At 34.8% G+C, this 27,231-nt stretch overlaps 1 protein-coding gene across 5 annotated transcripts in view; it reads right to left on the bottom strand.

The window, feature by feature from the left end:
• Nucleotides 1-2,560: 2,560 nt before the first annotated feature.
• The window catches only part of LOC141389381 (uncharacterized), a 540,923-nt gene continuing 516,252 nt past the window's right edge, over nucleotides 2,561-27,231 (bottom strand). For all 5 annotated transcript variants that reach the window (XM_073960812.1, XM_073960816.1, XM_073960814.1 and 2 more), the window contains 2 exons: nucleotides 9,825-9,965; nucleotides 2,561-9,682 (listed from right to left, as the gene is read on the bottom strand). In XM_073960812.1, the coding sequence (XP_073816913.1) occupies nucleotides 9,575-9,682; nucleotides 9,825-9,965 (249 nt within the window). In that variant the 3' untranslated portion in view covers nucleotides 2,561-9,574. The remainder of the gene's footprint in view (nucleotides 9,683-9,824; nucleotides 9,966-27,231) is intronic.

Raw genomic sequence — 27,231 nt, 5'->3', positions numbered from 1 at the left:
TTTTATTTTTATTATGTCAGAAATGCAGCAGGAAAGCAAGACAATCAGGCAAGGCAGCTTATGTACGCAATCCTTAAGAGCGCATTATTTCATGAAATTTATTTGGCCGTGGGGCAGGAGACTTATATGGAGTCAGGAAAAACCAGGGTTGTATATTTTTTGTCTAGATCTCCCTCTTTACTTATACCATGGAAAACATGTATTTTGTGGGACTGTTTCCACATGATTTTTATACCCTCAGCATTTATGCTAACGAGGGTATATACACTTTCATACGGGCAAAATGTGCCTCATCGAAATAATGGTTTTAGACCCTAAGTATGTTTGGACGAAATGTGTTTCAGACAATATGGAGTCGATTGAGCAATGTCCGTCCGTCTGTCTGTCTGGCTGGTGCGCACGATAACTGTCGAACGGATGAGCCGATTTGGTCCAAAATTTGGCTTTCGTAATATTTTGTCCAAACATAGTTTATGTTCGAAGATGGGCCATATAGGTCTACTCCTTTAGGTATCGCCCCCATAAAAGTTCGAAAATGTTCGGAAAAATTGTGCGCAAGATAACTCTTGAAGGGAGTAACCGATTTGGTCCATACTTTGCACATCGTGAAACTTCTACCAGGCATAGATGAGGTTCCCATATGGACTCTATCGGTCCACTCCTTCGTGTACCTCCCACACAAAATTTCGGATAAGTTCAGTTTAGGACCCGCTGTTGAATCACTTTGATTTTGTAATACTCCCATACGACGGTATACGTTTTATCATGGGCATACTTCCTAAGAAAACAGCCTGAAAGGTACAAAAAACCCTATGACACCGAGTGTAGTGGTTGGAGCGCAAGATAACTCTGATTGGATTTGGATTGTTGAATATATGAGATGCTGTTGAAGACAAAATTAGGGTATTAAATTCAGAAATCGGTCAGAAACAACAAAAATAATTTCTATTAAAAAAAAAAAATGTTGAGATTTTCTTTATAATTGTGTCACTTCCGCTAACGAAGTAGCGGGCACATGCTTGTAAAGCGGGCCATACACTATCAAATTGGCTTGTCCATCCGATGAACTCCTTCTGTACGTGTGTGCTTGATAAGTGTGTACCAAAGCGTTCAATCAGCCTTCAATCTGCAACCGAAATCTTCAAATGTTCCTCTAAAAAACGAATGAACTTAATTTTTTTTTAATTCTTTCCAAACACAATGTTTTCTCTTTTCAAAATTTATTTTTGACAATTTTGAAAATAAACCATATTCATCGGATTGATTGCGTTTCATTTTGAAAATCAAACCTATTTTGATTTTTCTCAATCCATAAAATACACACACACATTCTCATATTTTCAAAAATGTACACATACTACTACAAATGTTGACATCAAAATTTGATAGTGTATGAGGCGCTTAAGGAAATTAATGTCAAATGAAAAATTTTATAAGGTAAATATTTGTCATTTCAAATTTTCATAGAACGAGAATCCAGCCCATGCTCTCGAATCGTTTTGATTTTTATTGTAGCAACTTGTATTCGCTGCCCCGCATACGACGGTACAAGTTTCATCAGGGGCAAGTCCATAGTTCCTGAGAAAATAGCCTGAAAGTTGCAAAAAATCTCTATGACACCGTGTGTAGTGATTAGAGCGCAAGATAACTCCCGATCGATCCAAAATTTGGCCTTCATAATATCTTGTCCAAACATAGTTTTTGTTTGAATATAAGCCATATCGGTCCACTCCTTCAGGTACCTCCCCTACAAAAGTTCAAAAATGATTTGGACTATACTTTACACACCCTAACATATCTACCAGATATAGATCAGGATCGAATAAGGACTATATTTGTCCACTCCTTCGGGTATCTCTCACACAAAATTTCGGATAAGTCCGCTTTAAGCCCTGCTCTCGAATCACTTTGATTTTTGTTGAAGCAACTTGCATTCGTGTTAAAAGTTTTTTCAATGGCAAGTTCATACTTCTTTAGAAAACAGCCATAAAGGTTTTAAAAAACCTGTATGGCTGCATATGTAGTCGCTGGAGAGCAACAATAACTCTCGAACTGATCAACCGATTTGGTCCAAAATGAGACCTTCGTCATATTTTGTCCAAACTAGTGGGAGCTATATCTATCGGAAAGGTATGACTCCCAAGATCTACTACTACTAAGATCCACTTTTATAATGGACTATGTCGGTCCATTCCCTTAAGTACCTATTTCGCAACACATTTGAAGTACCTATTTCGCAACACATTTGAAGTCTAATCCTAATCCTCCATTCCATTCCATTTTTGTCAGTCAGGGTCAGAAAAGGCCCTAAATACATTTGATCCGTAGATGAAAGTTTCGATTCACATAGGCTGAGGGTATATCTCTGTCGGCAAAGCCGACTAAGACTTTTTTACATGTTTTGTACAAAAAATCATGTTCCATGAACTTTTTTAGATACAGCATTCCATTCCCTTTACTTACGTTGCACGTCGCAATAAAAGTCATTTGTATTTTGCTGTTTTTATTATTTTCATTTTCAAATGATTTTCTTAATTAGAATTTCTTCATTTTTATTGACTTTTGTTTGTGGATTTTAAATATTATTGCGCTTTGTTTGTGTTTAAAATCTTTTATATTGTAGTTTCTGCTATATTTGTTTTGGTAACGTGGCTACCATTTTGTTTCTGTTTTTATTTAAATTTATTAAATATGGATCTATTTTTGTGTTATAACTCTTTAAATAATTTTGAACCTTTTTATTTAAATAATTTTTCTTTTAAATTGTTCCACTTTAGAGAGAGTTGAATTGAGTGGTTTTTGTATTTAGCCTCGGTGTCATAGATTGTTTGTGTCTTAAAGAATGTTATGTGAATAAATAAAGAACAAAAAAAGTTAAGGAAGGAATTTTAAGTGTGGCAAATTTTATCATGTAGTATTTGTTTCTTTATGAAATCTTGTGAAACTGAATATCAATCATCGTTAATTAGTACTTTTAAAATATTGGTATTTAAATCGGGTTTGTTGAGCCTGGTATTTCCAATTGGAATTTGTATAATATTTGTAATTTTTAGAAGTTTCTTAAATCAAATTAAAATAATTGAAAAATAATGTAAATGCCTCATGAGGCCATCGAAATTTTACATACAGTATATATATTTCATGAATCCTAAAGTCATATTATTATTATTGCACATAAGTATGTACATATGTATGCAACTATATATTAGTGTTATGTAAAACAACATGTTTATTACAGTGTCTGAGTGTGTGTGAGAGTTTGTATATTTTTTATATACTTACAACTAATGAGGTATAATGTAAGAAATACGTATGTAGTAATAGTATTTTTGTTTTTGGTTTTAGCTTTTGGTAGTATTAGATATAATTGCTATTATCGTATTATAATTAATAATTGATCTAAATTGAAATAGGCTTGATTAAGTAAAAATAAATTGATTTAGTAGTAGTTTTTGTTTTGGTTGTGTTGTGATTTGCTTGCATTATTTAAAAAAAGAAAAAATAATAATTACTTTTTTGTTTCCTTTAATTAAGTATAGATAAATAAGTAATAATAATTATTATTTTCATATACTTTTTGTAATGGCTTAATAATGAAGCAGAAACAGATTTCATTAGAAATTTAGCAGTAATTGCGCTTTGAAGATTTTTTTTTTATAGTTTGTTAATTTTCTTTATATAATCTTATATTGGATCCTAAATTTTTTTAGATATTTTTTTAATTTTACAAAATGGGGAATTTCTTTCAATTCATGTTCATTTCCATTGTTGTCATTCTATAGTGGTTAATTTCGTTTATTTAATATATAATTTGGTTATTAATGAAAGGTGTTTTGTTTCATTTATACAATTGTTTTTTATTCATTTAAAATTAACAACAATCTGTCATATCCGAACATATGTATACCTTATACACCGCCCAATCGCCATTTTCCACCTACATTAACCTAAACAATCGTTATTACGAACGACTTTAGCATACTTTTAGGCGTAACAAGGATTATCACACTATTTTAAAGATAAATTGACAAAGCTCGTAAAACAATGAACATAGCGCAAAATAGTGAAACCCATTATCCCAAACGGCAACCACAAAATTACCAACTTGATTCCACTTCCTTTACAGTGGAACAAAAATATGTTTATAGAAAAATAGTTGGTTTTATTAGTGTTCCACTCGGCGTAAAATTTTTGATAGACGCCACAGATCATATGATTTAACAAATGGAGTTATTTATTCGCATTTACTAATGTTGCCATCTATATTAACCATGATGTAATAATAAGGTGTAGCGCCAAAAACAGCTGATCTTCATACCAGTTGTCAAAATGCGTTATTGTGAATAAAATCACATAGAAAATGTAAACAAGCAATTCGCAGTAATGCATTATTGTGAGCAAATTTGACGTTTGACATGATTTGATGTAACACCTTCTTATTCCACCATGATATTAACCTAAAAATTGTAATTCCGTGTGACGTTAGCACACTTTAGGAGTAAAACTGGGTAAAGCATTATTTGATGGCTAAATTACCAACACTGGTAAAACCATCTAAATAGCGCCAAAAAATTGAGGACATCTACTATGAACATTTCTATAAGAAAAGTCATACGATGAACATTTCTATAGGAAAAGTCATCTACGATGAACTTTTCCATAGGAAAAGTCATCTACGATGAACTTTTCCATAGGAAAAGTCATCTACGATGTAGGTTTCCATAGGAAAAGTCATCTACGATGTAGGTTTCCATAGGAAAAGTCATATACGCTGAACTCTTCGATAGGAATAGTCATCTAAGCTGAACATTTCAATAAGAAAAGTCATCTATGCTAAAATTTACAATAGGAAAAGTCATCTACGACGAACTTTTCAAAAGGAAAAGTCATCTGCGATGAACTTTTCAATAAGCTGAAACTTTCAATAAGAAAAGTCATCTACGACGAACTTTTCAAAAGGAAAAGTCATCTGCGATGAACTTTTCAATAAGAAATCTTTACGATGACCTTTTCTATAGGAAAAATTATTTACGATGAACTCTTCAATAGGAAAAGTGACATATGATGAACTTTTCTATAGGAAAAGTCATCTCCGATGAACTTTTCTATAGGAAAAGTCATCTCCGATGAACTTTTCTATAGGAAAAGTCATCTCCGATGAACTTTTCTATAGGAAAAGTCATCTCCGATGAACTTTTCTATAGGAAAAGTCATCTCCGATGAACTTTTCTATAGGAAAAGTCATCTCCGATGAACTTTTCTATAGGAAAAGTCATCTCCGATGAACTTTTCTATAGGAAAAGTCATCTCCGATGAACTTTTCTATAGGAAAAGTCATCTCCGATGAACTTTTCTATAGGAAAAGTCATCTCCGATGAACTTTTCTATAGGAAAAGTCATCTCCGATGAACTTTTCTATAGGAAAAGTCATCTCCGATGAACTTTTCTATAGGAAAAGTCATCTCCGATGAACTTTTCTATAGGAAAAGTCATCTCCGATGAACTTTTCTATAGGAAAAGTCATCTCCGATGAACTTTTCTATAGGAAAAGTCATCTCCGATGAACTTTTCTATAGGAAAAGTCATCTCCGATGAACTTTTCTATAGGAAAAGTCATCTCCGATGAACTTTTCTATAGGAAAAGTCATCTCCGATGAACTTTTCTATAGGAAAAGTCATCTCCGATGAACTTTTCTATAGGAAAAGTCATCTCCGATGAACTTTTCTAAAGGAAAAGTCATCTCCGATGAACTTTTCTATAGGAAAAGTCATCTCCGATGAACTTTTCTATAGGAAAAGTCATCTCCGATGAACTTTTCTATAGGAAAAGTCATCTCCGATGAACTTTTCTATAGGAAAAGTCATCTCCGATGAACTTTTCTATAGGAAAAGTCATCTCCGATGAACTTTTCTATAGGAAAAGTCATCTCCGATGAACTTTTCTATAGGAAAAGTCATCTCCGATGAACTTTTCTATAGGAAAAGTCATCTCCGATGAACTTTTCTATAGGAAAAGTCATCTCCGATGAACTTTTCTATAGGAAAAGTCATCTCCGATGAACTTTTCTATAGGAAAAGTCATCTCCGATGAACTTTTCTATAGGAAAAGTCATCTCCGATGAACTTTTCTATAGGAAAAGTCATCTCCGATGAACTTTTCTATAGGAAAAGTCATCTCCGATGAACTTTTCTATAGGAAAAGTCATCTCCGATAAACTTTTCTATAGGAAAAGTCATCTCCGATAAACTTTTCTATAAGAAAAGTCATCTCCGATGACTTTTCTATAAGAAAAATCATCTCCGATGAACTTTTCTATAGGAAAAGTCATCTCCGATGAACTTTTCTATAGGAAAAGTCATCTCCGATGAACTTTTCTATAGGAAAAGTCATCTCCGATGAACTTTTCTATAGGAAAAGTCATCTCCGATGAACTTTTCTATAGGAAAAGTCATCTCCGATGAACTTTTCTATAGGAAAAGTCATCTCCGATGAACTTTTCTATAGGAAAAGTCATCTCCGATGAACTTTTCTATAGGAAAAGTCATCTCCGATGAACTTTTCTATAGGAAAAGTCATCTCCGATGAACTTTTCTATAGGAAAAGTCATCTCCGATGAACTTTTCTATAGGAAAAGTCATCTCCGATGAACTTTTCTATAGGAAAAGTCATCTCCGATGAACTTTTCTATAGGAAAAGTCATCTCCGATGAACTTTTCTATAGGAAAAGTCATCTCCGATGAACTTTTCTATAGGAAAAGTCATCTCCGATGAACTTTTCTATAGGAAAAGTCATCTCCGATGAACTTTTCTATAGGAAAAGTCATCTCCGATGAACTTTTCTATAGGAAAAGTCATCTCCGATGAACTTTTCTATAGGAAAAGTCATCTCCGATGAACTTTTCTATAGGAAAAGTCATCTCCGATGAACTTTTCTATAGGAAAAGTCATCTCCGATGAACTTTTCTATAGGAAAAGTCATCTCCGATGAACTTTTCTATAGGAAAAGTCATCTCCGATGAACTTTTCTAAAGGAAAAGTCATCTCCGATGAACTTTTTTATAGGAAAAGTAATCACGGATGAACTTTTCTATAGGAAAAGTCAACGATGAACTTTTCTATAGGAAAAGTCATCTTCGATAGACTTTTCTATAGGAAAAGTCATCTCCGATGAATTTTTCTATAGCAAAAGTCATCTTTGATCAACTTTTCTATAGGAAAAGTCATCTCCGATGAACTTTTCTATAGGGAAAAGTCATCTCCGATGAACTTTTCTATAGGGAAAAGTCATCTCCGATGAACTTTTCTATAGGGAAAAGTCTTCTCCGATGAACTTTTCTATAGGGAAAAGTCTTCTCCGATGAACTTTTCTATAGGAAAAGTCATCTCCGATGAACTTTTCTATAGGGAAAAGTCATCTCCGATTAAGTTTTCTATGGGAAAAGTCATTCACGATGAACTTTTCTACAAGAAAAGTAATCGCTGATTAATTTTTCTACGGGAAAAGTCATCTCCGATGAAATTTTCTATAGGAACAGTCATCTCCGATGAACTTTTCTACAGGAAAAGTCATCTCCGGTGAACTTTTCAAAAGGAAAAGTCATCTCAGATGAATTTTTACTATAGGAAAAGTCATATCCGATTAAGTTTTTTGTAGTAAAAGTCATCTCCGATGAACTTTTCTATAGGAAATGTAATCTCCGATGAACTTTCCTATAGGAAAAGTCATCTCCGATGAGCTGTTCTATAGGAAAAGTCATCTACGATGAACATTTCTATAGGAAAAGCCATCTACGATGAACTTTGAAAAGTCTTTTCTATTGGAAAATTAAACGAAAATTACATTTTCTAAAACAACTGTCTGGGCTAATGGGGTGTATAACGGTATAGGGAATAATAATGAATTCTTCATTTTCATATTTTAAATTTTTAGTTTGTTTATAGTATTCGCTTGTTATAACAATTTTTAACATTCGTTCTATGTATATATAGACTCTATATATAATTAATAATTTTTAATAGTATTGTTTACAATTGTTAATAAATATTGTTTTAATTTTAATAACTACGAGTATTTGGTTGGTTGCTTTTGTAGTTTTTTTTTCTTCTGTTTGCTTTTAAATTGAATTTTACTAAAATTATTTATATTCAGTAATTTATTTTCTGTTTACTTGGAAAACTCTACAAATGTTGTCTATAAGTGTATTTACTATTTTAGTATAATGTTCTTGTTGTTGTTTTTATTTTTGTTTCGGTTCTCTAAATCTAAAATATTGATTTTCTTAAATATGTGTTTATTTACTTTTTTAATTTTCAAATTTATTTTGTTATTTGCTTATGTTTTTGTTGTTCTTGTTGTATTTAGCTTAATATTTAGTACCACAGTCGAAGAGAATTTGTTATGTTGTTGTTTTTTGTGTTACTGTTATTAGTTGTTTTTTTGTTTTTTTGTTGTATTTTAGAATTTGGAAAGTTTTTGTTCTTTGAAGACATCTTTGTCATTTATTTGTGTTGGGATTTTTGTATTCAAAGAATTTCGGAGTGTGAGAAATTAAGTTAAGTATTTCCTAAGAAAAATATTAGTGCAAATAAAATAGAAAATTGTTTTTGTTTCAATTGTGTATATATTTTTTGTATTTATTGGAAACCGATATCACAGAATTTGAGTTTGAAAAAAGATATAAAAAATAGTGTCACATTTATAAAATTTGAACAATTTCATTTAAAATACAAAACTTTTTATAATCAAATTTATAAAATACAACCCAAAGAGTGGGCAATGAAATAATATTTAAAATATGTGTATGAATTTTTGAAGTCAACGCATACATAACTTTTAACAAAAATGGACACTTCCCTTAAGCTACATTTACATCAAGCTGGGTTTACTAAATCCGTCATTTACATATGTTGTCAAATGCACTGAATGTCTATCAAATAAATGACGTATTGCCCAAAAACACTTGTTAAGGTTGCCATTGTAAAACAGATATTTATTATTACATTATTGATTTTTTTAATTCTGTGATGCTGATTTCCATTCGAAGGTTTTAGTGTAAAAAGTAGTGAAAATTAAAATATTATTCTTAAGATTTCCTGTGTGTTTTGTTTTTCGTTTTTCTTCTAAACTTTCAAAATGTCTAAAGTTTCTTGGAGCAAGAGGAAGAATAAAGTAATAGTAAATAATTGTTATTATTATATATAAGCTTTAATAATTTCTTCTAATATTTGTCTAAACAAATTTTTTGTTAACTTATTTCTTTTTTTTATCGTTTTTCTAATTTTTTTTTGGAATTTTCGTAACGATTTTTTTTACTTTGAGGAATTAATTTAATTTTATTATGTGTCTTTTTTGAAAATTTCAAAAAATGTCCATTACCCCAAAATAATTTATTCGTTTTCTATTTTTTATTTGTTTTTGTTTATTTTTTATGATTATTGTTTATAATCATAACGTTGTTTTTATTCTTGTTGTTGCTTCTGGTGTGTTGTCATTTGACGATATTTTCAACTATTAAAACTTAATAAAAACATAAAACGATTATAATAATTCAACAAAGTACTCAAATCAAATGGTCATAGCTCTATATTGGTGTTTAATGTAGATTCCAGTACTTTACTGGATACATTTGTAAAGGCCTCACAATTTGTGTTCGACATCCATTCGAAATCTTTAATGGTAGCCTGAAAGAAATGGAAATAATGCGTTAAAAATATAAAAAAGTCTAAAAATACAGATTTTTGCCATAAAATTTAAAATTGTTTTAAATGAAAATAAATAAAATATAACAAAAATTGTATAGCAATACATTCGTCTGAAACTTACCATATGCATGGAGTATACGGCAATAACAACTAAAACATGCATTATATTGTGTGAATTCAAATAGAAATCAACCAAACCGGGAAGCCATTTTTCGGGAATACGCATTGCCCCAATCGCACCGCCTATGATAGACACAGCATCCTAAAAGAAATTAGAAAAATAAGAAATCATTCACTGCATTAGAAAACAAAAGAATATGTACAAAAAAGTAATAATGACAGTCAATAAGGCGCAAGAGAGAATAAGTGGAACTGTATAAACAATAAAAAAAAATTTATACAAATACTAGCAAATATTCCACTAACAATATTCTCCAATATTTATATGTACATTTAACCGATGCTCTACAGGTACTTTGGGCAGTTTTTTTTTCGCAAAAATTCGATTTTTTCCACTTCTAATAATGCGAGTTTTATAATTTGAGGTCGTTACGATAACTTCGCAAGTAAAAATTACTTGCAAGTAATCAGCAAGTTCTCAGTAACTTCTCTCCACTAATTTTACTCTCTCGAAGCTAAAAGTTTGCAAAATGTTATCGAACAACAATATGCAAAACTTTGCAAGAAGTCCGCTGATTTGACAAACAAGAAGTTTGGCGGATAAGATTTAATTTAACAATCGAAGGCTGTTTACAAAAATTATTTGATGACAAAAATAATTCTCTTTCCATATCATAAATTAACGGGTGACGTAGGGGATGGAAGATACCAAGGAACGGTCCTGACCGGTTTTAACATGGCAAAGCCCAGGATTTATCTTGGTCCCTCTTTCATCTCAAGTGGACACTGACCTCCCCGTGGTGTCACCTGGGGAACTGCCTTTAACATCCGTAAAAGGTAGTGAGCTAACATGTGCCGCGCGTTCACTCATAAGAACGTTAAAAACTTGGGTTTGGGCGTCGGGTTAGTAACCCTCCCCTACAAAAAACAGCCTACTATGAAAAAACGAAAGAAAAGAAAAACAAACCCCTCTAAAGTTGACGAATCCCGTCCATGATCTGCGAATCTGCACCTGAAATGTTCGCACTCTTTATAGAGAAGGTGCAGTCTTCGCATTGGCAGACGTACTTGAAAAGTCGGGAAATTCAGTCTCCACTGTGAAACATCTGACAATGGTATGGGGCTGATAGAATTTGCAGCTGCAAAAAACATGGTAGTTAGCAGTACCAGATTTAATCATCTCGATATTCATAAGGGCACCTGGCTGTCTCCACATCAGAAAACAAGAAATCAAATTGATCATGTTGTGATAGATGGAAGACATTCATCGAGCGTGCTGGATGTACGATCGTTCCGAGGCGCAAACATTGATTCGGACCACTACCTTGTTGCAGCAAAGGTACGCACCCGCTTAAACGTAGCAAACAAAGTACGAACAGACACAACACGAAAGTTAGACATCGGTAAGCTGCAATCACAACAGATAGCAACAGCATATTCCACTCAACTAGCCCAATTGCTTAATCAAAGCACTCCTCATCCCGATAACATATCAGCGCAATGGCAAAGCATTGCCCACTCCATGCAAACAGCAGCAAAATCCATACTTGGATACCAGAGGCCTCCACCAAGGAATCCATGGTATGATCAGGAGCGTCGTGCTGCCACCGAAGAGAAAAATGCGGCATATAGGGCTACTTTACAATCCGTAGCAACGCGTAGCGCACGAGAGAGATACAGGGAGAAAAGGAGAGAGGAGAAACGTCTTTTCCGCAGGAAAAAGAGAGAGATGGAAAAGCGGGAGTGTGAAAAAATCGAGATGTACAGGAGCCAGAATGAAGTCCGAAAGTTCTACCAAAGAGTCAAGCATCAAACTGATGGCTTTGGTACAGGCACATCCTCCTGTAGAGACCAGCAAGGTAATTTGGTAACTGATACAGATAGTGTACTCAGGATATGGAAAGAACATTTTTCAAAACTGTTGGTATCCAATACCATCCAAGATGGTATTGAATGTATACCGCCCAGCCAAGATGAGGTAAAGACAGCAATAAATAGGCTGAAGAATAATAAGGCTGCAGGAGCCGATGGCTTACCAGCCGAGCTGTTCAAAACCGGAGGCGACACGCTGATAAGGTGTACGCATCAGCTAGTTAGCACCATCTGGCAGGAAGAACGAGTACCCGACGATTGGAACCTGAGTATCCTGTGCCCCATCCACAAGAAGGGAGATAAGACTGTATGCACTAACTATAGGGGCATAAGTCTACTCCCTATTGCCTACAAGATCGTGTCAGGGATATTGTGCGAACGACTAAAGCCTATGGTCAACGAGATAATTGGACCATACCAATGCGGCTTTAGACCTGGCAAGTCCACCATTGACCAGATATTTACCCTGCGGCAAATCCTGGAGAAGACCCAAGAGATGCAGATCGACACATATCACCTTTGTGTCGATTATAAAGCAGCATTCGACAGTCCCCTCCGATCAAAGGTATTCCATGCAATGTCTGAATTTGGTATCCCCGCAAAGCTCATTCGGCTTTGTAAGATGACTTTAACTGATACTAGGTCCACAGTTAAAATTGGAAAGAACCTCTCCGAACAGTTCAGTACCAAAAGAGGTTTCAGACAAGGAGACGGCCTTTCGTGAGACCTATTCAACATTTTGCTGGAAAAGGTAATACGAGATGCAAATGTCAAAAGAAATGGCACAATTTACACCAATAGCCACATGTTACTTGCTTATATAACTGATACCTTTAGGAAGGTCGAAGCAGAATCTGCGAAAGTGGGTCGACGCGCAAAGCGTCCATAGAGCTCGGACCAACTGTGAAAGTTGGTACCTATAATTTTGAGGTAGTTAAAGACTTCGTCTACCTCGGCACTGCCATAAACACAACAAACAACATCAGTAGTGAAATAAGAAGAAGAATTGTATTGGCCAGCAATTTAAAAACAAAACCACATCTCGTCAAACAAAAATAACACTATACAAAACACTGATACTACCCGTGCTAATGTATGGCTCCGAAGCATGGGTACTTGCGCAAGCAGATAAGGCAGTGCTTGGTGTGTTTGAGAGGAAAATTCTTCGAAAGATCTACGGGCCGAATTGCGTTGACGGCGAATATCGACGTCGTAGAACCACTAGCTATATCAGCTATACAAAGACATGAATATAGTTAAACGTATCGAGATGCAATGATTTCGTTGGCTAGGCTATATCATAAGAATGAGCGATTATGAACCCGCTAAAAAGGCGTATAAATACATGCCACATGGCGGTGCACGCAGAATCGACAGGCCTAAGCTTCGATGGAGCATACAAGTGGATGAAGAAATGAAAAGGCGCGGTATTCCAAAAAGCGAAGCGAAAAACAGAGAGGATTGGAGATCTTTTCTTAGTTCGGTCTATGGAACAAATGTTCTGTAATGGGCCAGCTAAGTAAGTAAGTAAGTAAATTAACAGCTTGCCGTCCACATAGTGTTCCTCCTACTCCATGGATGCGCCGCTTTTTGCTGGGATTTGATACCATAGAAATAAAACAATCACCACAAACTGCCTGTCCTGCCTGGGATGTTTGTAGAACAATTTTCTATATTAATAAAAGAGTAAAGTGATTGACTCACTGACTGACTTTATGACTCATTACGCCCGGACGAAACGGCTGAAGCTAGAAGCTAGCTTAGAATTTGGAATGAAAAATCAAGGTTTAGAAGTAGGGTTGATATAAGGAGGTTGTTTTGGAAATGTGTATTCATGTGTACAAAAAGTACTAAATGGTACTAAATTTAGTACAGTGGGATTTGGTTGATTAGATAAAGTTCGAAACCTGAAATTTGGAATTAGAGTTACTGTTGAAGTGTAGGATTGAGATATGGGGGTGGTTTTTGAAATTCGTACTTATGTGTACGAAAAGTACTAAGGTACTAAATTTGGTACATTTGGGATTTGAGTGATTGGATAGAGCAGGAAACCTGAAATTTGGAATTAGGGTTACTGTTGGAGTGTAGCATTGAGGAAGTTTTGAAAATTCCTACTTAATTGTACGACATGGTACTAAATTTGATACAATTTGGATTTGAGTGAACGAATAGAGCTGGAATCCTGAAATTTGAAATTAAGATTACCTTTGGAGTGTAGGATTGAAGTATTTGTGGAAATTCTTGCTTATGGGTAAACGAGTAGAGCTAGAATCCTAAAATTTGGAATTAACATTACTGTTGGAGTGTCGGATTGAGGTAGTCTTGGAAATTCCAACTTATGGGTACGGAAAGTACTAAATGGTACTAAATTGGGTACAATTTAGATTTCGGTGGACGGATAGAGGTGGAATCCTGAAATTCGCAATTACTGTTGGAGATAGTTTTTTCGCAAACTTTCGTACTTTCATACGAAAAGTATTAATGGTATTATGAATAGAGGTGGAATTTGGTATTATAGCCGCTGTTGGTGTGTAGGGTTGAGATATGGATGTGGTTGTGGATATACGTACAATAAGTGTACGTGTATAAGTGTACCTGGTTTCACTGGTGGTTGGGATTTGAACCCACGTCCTTGAAAACATATCAAAAAATGTTGCCACGGCGTGTTAGCGTTCAAAGCCAAAACTCATAACTTCAAAGGCAGCGCAAAAAAGCGTTTGTCGTGAAGAAAATACATTTCAGCGGCCAAATATCCGCGTAAATGTGTAAAACACATTTGCATTTGAAAAAACGAAAAGTTCTAGGACAGAGAAGCCACTACATAGTCGATACGTCCGAAGATCTGCTTTAGCACCAGTGAAACCAGGTAACGTAATTTGGTGACTATGTGGGTTCGAGTCCTTGGCTTTCCTTTTTCACTTGCAAATAATTTCCGATCATCAAGCTTAACTCTAAACGAGAAAATTAATAAAAAATTGTTTTTATCTTTGTTGTCTACTCTAAACGTTATAGTAAGTTCATTTGAAAATGTAGATCTATGCGGCTAATGTTTACAAGAAGGTTTTTACATCCTTAGAAAACAGGCCTAAAATAAAATGTCTCAAAGATTAACTGTTATATAGTGTAACATCTTCTGAATAATGGTTTTCTACATTTTGATATCACAAATTCCAAAATTCAGTTGGAAAATGTGGATAAAATTTTCAAAATACCCATACCGTTCTAATAAAACATGGACTGGAATTTAAAATGTAGGCCGCTGTTGAAGTGTAGAGGACTTTTTTGGAAAATCGAACAAAACGTATACGAGCAGTACTTGAAAAAAATGAAATATCAATTCAATTAGTAGTACATCAAAATGTTCAGTGTTCTCCATATTAAATATTGTTTATTTGTATATTATTCCTTTTCCGCTTACGAAGTAGCGGGCATTTTGCTGGTATTATAATATAATAATAACTATAACATAATATTATTTATTTCAATTAATATATTGATGGTATACAAATAACATTAAAAGGTTTTTGAGATACTATATATTCTCAATTGAAAACTTAATAAGGCGAAAATACAAAATTTTTTTAATGGGACTGCAGTTAGTAAGTTTTCGTGCCGAACTGTTTATATCATCCACCACATTAAACACTGTATATTTCTATTCGACATATTTGCGAATGCAATCCCTGTATCGAAACGTGGATCTATTTTGACCACTTTCTGCATGGAGGTTCTCCGTGGACCTTTATTAGCAATTCTCTGCTTGAATTAGAACCCAAAATGACAAATAAACCTATATGGGTAATATTTATTTGAAAGATTTTTTAGTTATTGCGTCAATTCTCTTATTATATTATATTCTGTTCCAAATTTCAAAATTGTATCTAAAATATTATGAACTCTCTCTCTATTGAATTTATATAACTTGTGTCAATATTGCTTATAAAATCAAGTAAAAACCTTTAAAATAGCTTTACGTAACGTAACACTAATTTTTTAACTTTCTTGATTTTTGGTCAAGGTGGGCCTGCACCGAAATGAAATCCTGCGTACGTTCCTGCACTGTATGTACATATGTCTGTAAGCATATTTATAACAAGTAAAAAAGCTTATGTATTTTGGGGGGTATGAACCGACAAAAATATGGATTGGATTCAAGCTCAAAAATTTGCGGGGTATATCGACAGATAGAATTTTTGTACCATACTAGCGAACGAAAAACATAATATCGCTGTAAACAGAGTCACTAGGAAACCCCCTGGTAAAAATATCCAAAGGATTCTCGAACTGACCCTTACCAAACAAAAATGTTGAACATTTGTGTGGTTGGTACCCCAAGGATTGACCTAAATTTGAACATGAACTAAGTTTGGACAAAATATTTCCATATCCAAAGTTTGGACCAAATCGGTTGCTCCATTTGTGAGATATTGCGAATATTTTCGAACTTTTTTGGGGAAGGTACCGGAAGAAGTGGACCTATAAGCACCACCTTCGAATTTCATTTAATATTCGAAGAAATATTACGATATCCAAAGTGTGGACGAACGCAGTATTCGGTTCAAGCCACTACATATGGTGGCATAGGGGTTTTTTACACCTTTCGGACTGCTTTCTCAAGAAGTATGAACTTGCCCCAGAAAAAACTTTTACTGTCGTAATTGAGGCAGCGAATGCAATTTGCTTCAACAAAAATCAAAGTGATTCAAGAGCAGGTCTTAAAGTGATTTTATCCAAAATTTTGTGTGTGAGGTACTCGAAGGAGTGGACAAATATAGTCCATATTCAAAGCTGATCTATATCTGGTAAATATATTAGGATGTATAAAGTATGAACCAAATCGGTCACTTCCTTCAAATGTTATCGTGGCCACATTTTTCCGAACATTTTTGAATTTTTGTGGGGGAGGTACCTGAACGAGTGGACCGATATAACCCATCTTCGAACTTAAACTTAGTTTCGACAAAATATAACGAAGGCTAAATTTTGGACCGAATCGGTAGATCCGTTCAAGGGTAATATTGCGTTCCAACCACTACAGATGGTGTCATAGGTGTTTTTTCTTTCAACTTTCAGGCTATTTTCTCAGGAAGTATGGACTCGCCCCAGATAAAACTTGTACCGTCATATGGGGGCAGTGAATACAAGTTGCTACAACAAAAATCAAAGCGATTCGAAAGCAGGACCTAAACTGAACATTTCCGAAATTTTGTGTGGGAGGTACCCGAAGGTGTGGACCGATGGAGTCCGTATTGGAACCTCATCTAAGACTGGTAGAAATTTCACGATGTGCAAAGTATGAACCAAATCGGTCACTCCCTTCAAGAGTTATTGTGCGCACAAATTTTCCGAACATTTTCGAACTTTTGTGGGGGAGGTACCGGAAGGAGTGGACCGATATAACCCACCTTCGAACTTAAATTAAGTTTGGACAAAATATTACGAAAGCCAAATTTTGGACCGAATCGGTTGATCCGTTCGAGAGTTATCGTGCGCTCCAGCCAGCCAGGCAGACAGAAGGACGGACATTGCTCAATCGACTCCAAATTGTCTGAAACACATTTCGTTCAAACATACTTGGGTCTAAAACCATTATTTCGATGAGGCACATTTTGCCCGTATGAAAGTGTATATCAGGAATATTGTCAATTATTTCATATTCCATTTCAGAAAAAAAGGATAAATTTTTTTCGCGCTACATCAACGATTTTTGATATGTAGGTTAAGAAAAAAAATCCCAGTAAGAATCTGGTCGCGAGCCAATTTTTGGTTGTTGCGGACAAAAGTTATGGCGCGTTTATTTCGCTTTTTAAGAAAGAAAATATTATAAAAACGCTAATTATTTTAATGAGCACAATTGTTATAAAAAAGTTCCCTCGAAGTGACTTCAGCGAGTATATTGCATAATACCTGCAAAATGTTACACAGAATTCGCGGAATGTACATAAAATTGATAAATTATTGAATATAAGTCAACTTTTATCAAAATTAAGGCCCATTTAGTGGTTATAAAATTACATAAAAATTTGTTGTGGATCAAAACTTCACGGCGAATCAAATGAGACTACAATCATACAGATTGGTGTTATAATTTCGATGTTACAGCCAAAATAAGCACATATTTTGGTCAAAAAAATATTTTTTTGTTTGAAAAAATATTTTTTCACATGCATTATGTAATAGAAAATATTGTAAAAATCTGTAGAAATACTTCCTTCATTTTGCTTAAATCTCCCAATAAAATAGACGGATTTTGCTTTATTGACATTCATATTAAAGCTTTCCCATTAGGGAAGGTAATTGGGTTGATGAGGATATATCTCAAAGCTTCTGAAATGGAAATAGAGGTCAAATAACACATTTTAATTTATATGCATTTTAAAATACGTGTAAATCGCGTAATTATCAAAATCAATTTGTCCGCATGTGATTTTCATGTACAGCAAGGGCATATCTATTAAGTTGTATATATTTTTCGAAATATAATTTGGACTCTAAGATGTAGCATCGGCTGCATCTTAGCATTAAAAAACCTATAAAATATCGCTAATTTGCGCAAAGTGCATACAATTTTTGTCCGCATCCGATTTCAGTGTTCACCATAAAAATCTACATCGATATATATCTATTTCAAGGCGATCAATTAAGAACCGTGGATGTAGCATCACACATTATATTTTGGGATAAAATTAATGTAGATTCCTTATCAGTGAAGTTTTCAAATCTCTGTTTCCGCTAAAACGAAGATGCTGCACTAGTTTTTTCATTGCAGTGGAAACGATCCGCAGAAATCGCGATAAAATACGCGATATTTTCAAAAACAATTTTAGGTGATTTTTCTACTTTGGAATTTCTCGTAACTCGCGTTTTAGTAGATGGATTTTCACTAGTAATGATTTATTGGATCCGGAACGTAAAAAACTAAAATGTGCAATGGAGTACGAGGTATTCTAGAGATAATTGCAAATGTTAGACCCGAAAAATATGATTTTTAGAAAAATGTTCACATAAAATTTCCGCATTTGGATGCAGATTTCTATGAAGCTGTGCAAACTACATTCAAAATATACGTATCAAATAACTCAGAATCGCAAGTACTACAATCCTATATATGATTTTTTGAAAAACCTGTTTGCGGAATGAATTTAGAAGAAAATTTCAAAAAACACTGTAAATCTGGCTTCAAAATGTCAGCATCATTTAATGGTAGAAGCAGTTCAAATTTTGAAAAGTAATACATAAGTGAGATGATCCTTATTTAGTTTGCTTCTACTTTTACTTTGACAGGAAAATCGAGAGAAGTGTGGTTTACTCACAAATCGAGAGAAAACAAAAAAAGACATGGTGGCTTCAACCCATTTTTACCCATTTTTTGACATAAATATAGCCACATCTTCCACGCATATTATCTTTTAAGGCCAATATTTTTTGTCACGTCCAAAAACATTTCATTTTATCCAAAAATATTTAATTTGTATAATATATAATCACAAGTCGCGTGTTCTAAAAGGGTAAACCTTGGCTTCAGCTATGTTAAATTTTCAAAAATATTGGTGATAAAAAACGAAATATACCCCCAGTTTATGTATTTCGAAACGAAAATGTGTGCGCATGAAAGACACCCAAACTTTAGTTTTTGAAATATTATTTCATTTGCTTTTGCTTCAAAACAAAAAACAAATTTGAAATACACACTCAAATTTGGTAGTTTTTCTTCCGCATTCGTTTTCTTATCGACATACATAAACAGGCCCATAGTCTTTTTCTGAACAAAAACAGGGGAAATGCACAAAACGACAACGAAAACGGGACAAAATCGATTAGTTGTCAATGAGAGCCGTACTTAAAATTTTCTGAGCGACATTTTTGCAGAACATTTCGAAGCTGAAAAACGTCATATTGTGGTACTTTTATAGCGGCTTTTAAGGACATTGAAGGAAGCGAGTTAGAAGCTTCGACTCTACGAAAATAATACTCATTCGATTTAACTGCAGACATGTCGCCTCAATAATAAGCTAAAAGAAGAGTGAACAAAGATATAACACCAATTCCTGGTGTCTTTCAGGGTCTCTAGCAAAAAATGCATCACGCCATAACGCGTAAGTTCGACTCACGGCGGATCTGAACATTTCGAAGCTGAAAAACGTCATATTGTGGTACTTTTATAGCGGCTTTTAAGGACATTGAAGGAAGCGAGTTAGAAGCTTCGACTCTACGAAAATAATACTCATTCGATTTAACTGCAGACATGTCGCCTCAATAATAAGCTAAAAGAAGAGTGAACAAAGATATAACACCAATTCCTGGTGTCTTTCAGGGTCTCTAGCAAAAAATGCATCACGCCATAACGCGTAAGTTCGACTCACGGCGGATCTGTCCTTTAGGATTCTTAATATACTCACCGAGAGCTTTCATCTCCAAAAGGAATTATCTCTGTCCAAAAATTTGTGATCACAGTGTAATCGACCCCTAAAACAAAACTATTTCCATAATTTTAGATAAATTATAAAAATTTGTGTAGAGATAATTTTACACAACATCTTTTATACTGTCCAGCACAGGTATTTTAAATATTGTTCTACATTTCATGTATTTCTTCTCTCAACACATAACAACGAATTGCTGATAATAAATTTTATTAATATCACATCACTGACACAAGTCAAGACGTAACTTGTGTTCCTAATTTATGTACCAATTATAATTTACCATTATGTGCGAAATTGTAATCTTCCAAGAGCATTCCAAAGCTTATTTGTAAAATAAATTCCACGTGGAAAACAACATTTTGGGAAAGTTTCTAAGTAAATTTAAGGTAACGAAAACTTTAAACAACAGTGAATAAATTACTTTGGAAAATTATTCAAATCACTATTTGGCCAACAAGAAAGAGGAAAGTTACCAAGGAAAAAACATAAAATGAACAGACGGTTATAAAATAAGTACTGGCAATTAGGTAACGTTCTGGGGATGCAATAAAAATAAAAAATATACAATTCTGCCCATACTATAGTAAACGGTTTTCGTAAAATTGCCAAAAAAGGTAAAGATAACGGTTTTATTCATTATCGGCCCACGAAGATATGAAATAATAATGGGAAATCTTTAGCTAAAATATTATCTTTATTTTATGTTATCTGAAATACATATCAGGCTTTAATACTCTCGCCCAGCACGTGGATACTTATTGATTTTACCTTAGTTTTGCACCCAAATGTCATCACCCATTTGTTTAAACATTGTTAGTATCCCTTGAGTGGCTGAAGCTTAATGATTTAAATTACATAACATATTTTCACAGTAAACCTAGGCATGGCAGCGTTAAATGCTGAAGAACGAAGCAAACGAAACATCCAACCCATAATAAATCAAGCATAATACATCATTAGGATCCACATTGTGTTAATGAATTTTTAACATAGTTTTTCTTTTCGACCAAAGTAACGCTCTACATGAGGCAATCACCAGCAGAGGGCGAGAAGATGTTCATAACCAACCGCGGAAACAACAAGAGAAATTTGCACAGCAAAAATGGAGGAATACCAACACACTTAAATTGAGGTCATTCAAAGATTTACTAGTCGTCGTGAATATAACAAAAAAAAAAAAAAAAAATCGTGCCATTCATTTTCCACATCATTAACCTGTTCGTTCGTTCAACAAACTTGTTGTGAAAGGTTTAAAACAAGAAGAAGAAGAACGTGAAATATGGCACGTCCTTACACACTTGATGCATGGAATAAAAATGTGTGAAAGTTAACAAAATACACACACATACATACACAAACACAGTGTTATACATTTTCTAAATAACCTACATATATTATTTATATATTTAAACAAATGCGTGGGCTTAAGTGTCCTTCTTTGAAAGCTAGTTTGTTTAAAATACAATGAAAAAAATGATATAGTCCTCATGAAGATTATTTAAGTTTTCAACAATGAGGAAGTGGTAAATATGTATGTTAAAGTTATAAACTTCTAACGGATTGCAAAGCTTAGTTATATTGGTCACCCGGTACAGAATATGTGTTACATAAGCCGAACTAAGTAAAAAGTTACAACAGCACTGAACTTCTGCCTCTTTGTATACCCTCAGCGTTATTCCTAACGAGGGTATATACACTTTGATGCGGTCAAAAATGTGCTCAATCGAAATAATGGTTTAAAACCCAAATATGTTTGGACGAAATCCGTTTCAGACAATTTGGAGACGATTTAGACCTGTCTATCGGGTTAGAATATGGTACTGGGCATATTCCAAAGTTAGATAAAGTTCAAAGATGGACCATATCTGACCACTTCTTCATTTACCTCCTCACAAAAGTTCACCATTTTTCCCTAAAAAAGTGTGTATAACAAGTAAAAAATTATCAGTCGGCTTTGCCGACAGAGATATACGTACCCTCAGCCTATGTGAATTGAAACTTTCATCTACGGTCAGATCAAATGTATTTATGGTATTTCCATTATTTTGTTGCATTTTTTGGACATTTAAACTTGCCGACGAAAATATGGATTAGGATTAAAGTTCAAAAGTGTTGCAGAGGAGGTATTTAAAGGAATGGACCGACATAGTCCATTATGAAAGTGGATCTTATTTTGGGATATATCGCCAGTCATTTAAATATTCGGGGGAACTACCGGAACTTGTGGGCCCGTAATGCCTATCTTCGAACTGAAAGTATGACAAAATATCAGAAAGGCCTTATCCGTAATTTTGTGTGATAGGTATCCGAAGGAGTGGACAAACATAGTCCATATTGAAAGCTGATCTATATCTGGTAGACATATTAGGATGTGTAAAGTATGGACTAAATCGGTCACTCCCTTCAAGAGTTATCGTGCGAACAATTTTTCCGAACATTTTTGAACTTTTGTGGGGGAGGTACATGAAGGAGTGGACCGATATTGCTTATGATCGAATTTAAACTATGTTTGGACAAAATATTACGAAGGCCAAATTTTGGACCAATCCGTTTGAGAGTTGTCTTGCGCTCCAACCGCTACACACGGCGTTATAGGGGTTTTTGCATCTTTCAGGCTATTTTCTCAGGAAGTATGGACTTGCCCCTAATGAGACATATACCGTCGTAAGCCGGGCAGAGAATACAAGTTGCTACAACAAAAATTTAAAGAGATTCGAGAACAGGCCCTAAACTGAACTTTTCCGAAATTTTGTGTAGGAGGTACCCGAAGGAGTGGACCGATCGAGTCCATACTTGAACCTCATCTAAGTCTGGTAGAAATTTTACGATATGCAAAGTATGGACCCAATCGGTTACTCCCTTCAAGAGTTATAGTGCGCACAAATTTTCCGAACATTTCCGAACTTTTGTGGAGGAGGTACCGGAAGGAGTGGACCGATATAACCCATCTTCGAACTTAAACTAAGTTTGGTCCAAATATTACGAAAGCCAAATTTTGGACCAAATCGGTTCATCCGTTCAACAGTTATCGTGCGCTCCAGCCAGCCAGACAGACGGACGGACATTGCTAAATGGTCTCCAAATTGTCTGAAACACATTTCGTCCAAACATACTTGGCGTCTAAAACCATTATTTCGATGAGGCACATTTTGCACGTATGAAAGTGTATATACCCTTGTTAGCATAAATGCTGAGGGTACAATAACACTCGAAGTGAGTTACCGACATTGCATATCCAGGTACCTTCCACTTCTTCAGGTACCTTCCTCTCAAAAATATTTTATATTTCAAATTTTATAATTTATATTTTTATATAATGGTTTTAGACCACAAGTATGTTTGGACGAAATCCGCTTCAGGCAATTTGGAGTTGATTTAGCCATGTCCGTCCGCCTGTCTGTCTGGCTGGAGCGCACGATAACTTTCGAACGGATCAACCGATTCGGTCCAAAATTTGGCTTTCGTAATATTTTGTCCAAGCTGGGTACCTCCCCCACAAAAGTTTGAAAATGTTCGGAAAATTTGTGCACACGATAATTCTTGAAGGGAATAACCGATTTGGTCCATACTTTGCACAATGTGAAATTTCTACCAGACATAGATGAGGTTCCAATATGAACTCAATCGGTCCACTTTTTCGGAAATCTTCAGTTTAGGACCTGCTCTCGAATCGCTTTATTGTAACATCTTGTATTCAGTGCCCCCCATACGACGGTACAAGTTTCATCAGGGGCAAGTCCATACATCCTGAGAAAATAGCCTGAATGTTGCAAAAGAAACCTATTACACCATGTGTAGTGGTTGGAATACAAGATAACTCTCGAAGGGATCTGCCGATTCGGTCCTAAATTTGGCCTTCGTAATATTTTGTCCAAACTTAGTTTAAGTTCGAAGGAAAGCCATATCGGCCCACTCCTTCAGGTACCTCCCCAACAAAAGTACCAAAATGTTCGGAAAAATTGTGCGCACGATAACTCTTGAAGGGAGTGACCGATTTGGTCCATACTTTACACATCCTAATATATCTACCAGATATAGATCAGGTTCGAATATGGACTATATTTGTCTACTCCTTCTGGTACCTCTCACACAAAATTTCGTATAATTTCACTTTAAGACCTGCTCTCGAATCACTTTGATTTTTGTTGAAGCGATTTGCAGTCGCTACTTCCATTACGACGGTAAAAGTTTTTTCTGGAGCAAGTACATATTTCTTGGGACAACAGCTCGAAAGGTGTAAAAAACCCTATGTCACCATATGTGGCGGTCGGAGAGCCCGATAACTATCGAACTGATAATCCGATTTGGCCCAAAATTTGGCCTTCGTCATATTTTGTCCCAACTTAGTTTCAGATCGAAGATGAGCCTTATGGTACCTCCTCCCAATATTTAAAAAATTTCACTAAAATGGTATGCACTATATCTCTTGAAAGAGGGGAAACAAATTTGGTCCAAACATTGGATCTCCTATTATTTTTTCCAAATTTAGTTTAACTTCTAAAGTGGCCCATATCGGTCCTCTCCTTAGGGTACCTTCCCCACAAAAGTTCAACATTTGTGCCTATGTGCATTTTAGGGTCTGTTCGAAGATTCTTTGGAAATGTATACCGATGCTGTTCGTTGTGGTCCAGTTTACAGCGATGTTATGTTTTCCGTTGACAAGTCCATACTTCTTGGCATACCTGTCCAAAAGTTACACTCCTTCGGGTACCTCCCACACAAAACTTCGGAAAAGTTGGCAAAGCCGACTGATACTTTTTTACTTGTTACATTTTATATTAAGATGAAAGATGGACCAAGATAAGAGCTGGACTATGCCACGTTTGTTGTCGGTCAGGGTAGTTGCTTGGCATCTTTCTTCCCTTACGTCACCGCCATGAAATATAAATATCAATCGTCAATGGGATGACCAATTGAATCGGAATTTTGACCTTCCTATATTTCGAATACCACATAGAATTTCGCATTCACATGCTTTTCCAGTGACGGCTAAATTCTCATCCATTGACATATAACTGGAAAGGGAACGTGTAATCCAGCTCAGTGGTGCGATTCTCTAACTCATTTTTTGAGTTACCGACGAATATCGGTAGAATTAAAAGGTTTGTAATGTTGGTAATTCAAGATATTTTTCGGTAATTTAGCGATGAAAAAATAGTAGTAGTAGACTTCTACCGATGGCAAGAGTGCTGTCAACTTTTATTTTAGTTTTTCATGGATAATTTTGCGTTTTAATTTTACCGATTTTTGTCGGTAACTAAAAAAATGAAACTGGAAAAATCCCTTTCCCTACCATTGCCATACATGACATAACTCGCGGCACCTTCAACTTTCGATTGAAAAACGTTGGATTTATTTATATGTACATATTTATGTATTTTTGTGTGTTTGTTTGTGCACCATTGACAATGTGATATAACTTGTAAAGCCTCTGAGGATTATTGGTCGTTACAAATCCACGTGGGTATAGAGAAATGTGTCGTTTTTTGTGTGTGTGGAATTTCCTTTGGATTTAGTAAATCAATAAAAATGAATGAAAGAAAGCAGTAATGACAAACTCAAGTATTTATTACTAGAGTCATTTTTGCGTGTTATGTATGACACGTATTGGGAGGCTCGTGTGTTGGTTTTTTTTTCTGATGTTTGATGTTGAATATATACATACATATGTATATACATATGTATGTGTGTACAGCAATGTAATCCTGGTATTTATAAGCTGACACAACAAATAGTCTCCTCATATTGTATATGTGTCAAGTTAGTGATGAAAGGATGTGACAACATGTTAAGGATTTTGCTTTTCTCAAATCAATATTGAAAAACATTTCCACACATATTAAAGAATCAGAAAGAGATATTTGAAATGGAATGTTTTGTGGGATGAATTGATATGAATGGGACTGTTTAAAGTTATTAATTTAGTAATTGAAAGCATTCAATTATTATATAAATTTTTCATGTACCCTAAACAAGTTTTAAAATATATTTTGGTAATGTTCGGAAAATTTTTTCCGATTTCTTGAGTATAGTCATGGTATAACAAGATATGCAAAATGTAGATCAACAGTATATTCGGTTCGACAGTTGTTGTGCGCACCAGCCACTACACATGTTGGCCGTAGGGGTCTTTTACAGATTTCGGGTCATTTTTCAAGAAGTCCGCACATGCCAATCAAAAAACGTTTACCATCGTAATAGGGACCTTGACTGAACTTGATTTGAACTTGATTTAAGTTTACGCAAAATATTACGCCTGCCAAATTTTGGATCGAATTGGTTTATACGTTGGAGAGTTATCGTGCGCTGCATCCATTAAACATGGTGCAAGGAAGTATGGACTTGCCCCTGAAAAAGCTTGTATAGTCGTAATGGGAGCAGCGAATACATGTTGCTAAAATAAAAATTAAAACGATTTGAGAGTAGGTCTTAAACTTCACTTTTCCGAAAATTTGTGTACGAGGTACCCGAAGGAGTGGACCGATAAGACCCATCTTCGAACTTAAACTATGTCTGGATAAACTATTAAGAAAACCAAATTTTGAACCAAAGCGGTTAAGCCGTTCAAGAGTTATTGTGCGCTCCAGCCAGACAGACATACGGACGAACATTGCTAAATCGACTCCTAAATTGTATGAAACGGATTTCGTCCAAACATACTTGGGGTCTACAACCATTATTTCGATGAGGCATATTTTGCCCGTATGGAAGTGTATATACCCTCGTTAGCATAAATGCTAAGGGGATAAAGATCATCTTATGGAAGACCAAAAGATTTTCTTATAGAAGAATACAACGTCTTCTTATGGAAAACCAAACCACCTTCTAATGGAAGATCACAAGGTCTTTTTATAGATGGCCAAAAGGTATTTTATTAGATAACCAAAAGTTCTTCTTTTTACAGTGTTTTATTTAACTTGTTTTGGCGTCTATTTAGTTCAAATCTAGTAACTCATTTTCCATGCAGTTGCAGTTGACCAATCGAACTAAAACTTTGCACATTTGAAACCAAAACCAATATAGTTCCATTTTTTTCTATAGCCCCCATATAGCGGTACCCCCGATTTCAGGTATTTTGAGGATTTTATCTTCATTTTTAGTCCGAATTGA

The sequence above is a fragment of the Musca autumnalis genome, unplaced genomic scaffold, assembly GCF_047663935.1.
Source record: "Musca autumnalis isolate F117 unplaced genomic scaffold, ASM4766393v1 scaffold_1, whole genome shotgun sequence".
Lineage (NCBI taxonomy): Eukaryota > Metazoa > Arthropoda > Insecta > Diptera > Muscidae > Musca > Musca autumnalis.
Note: the sequence above shows the minus strand (reverse complement) of the source record. Positions and strands in the feature narration are given on the sequence as shown.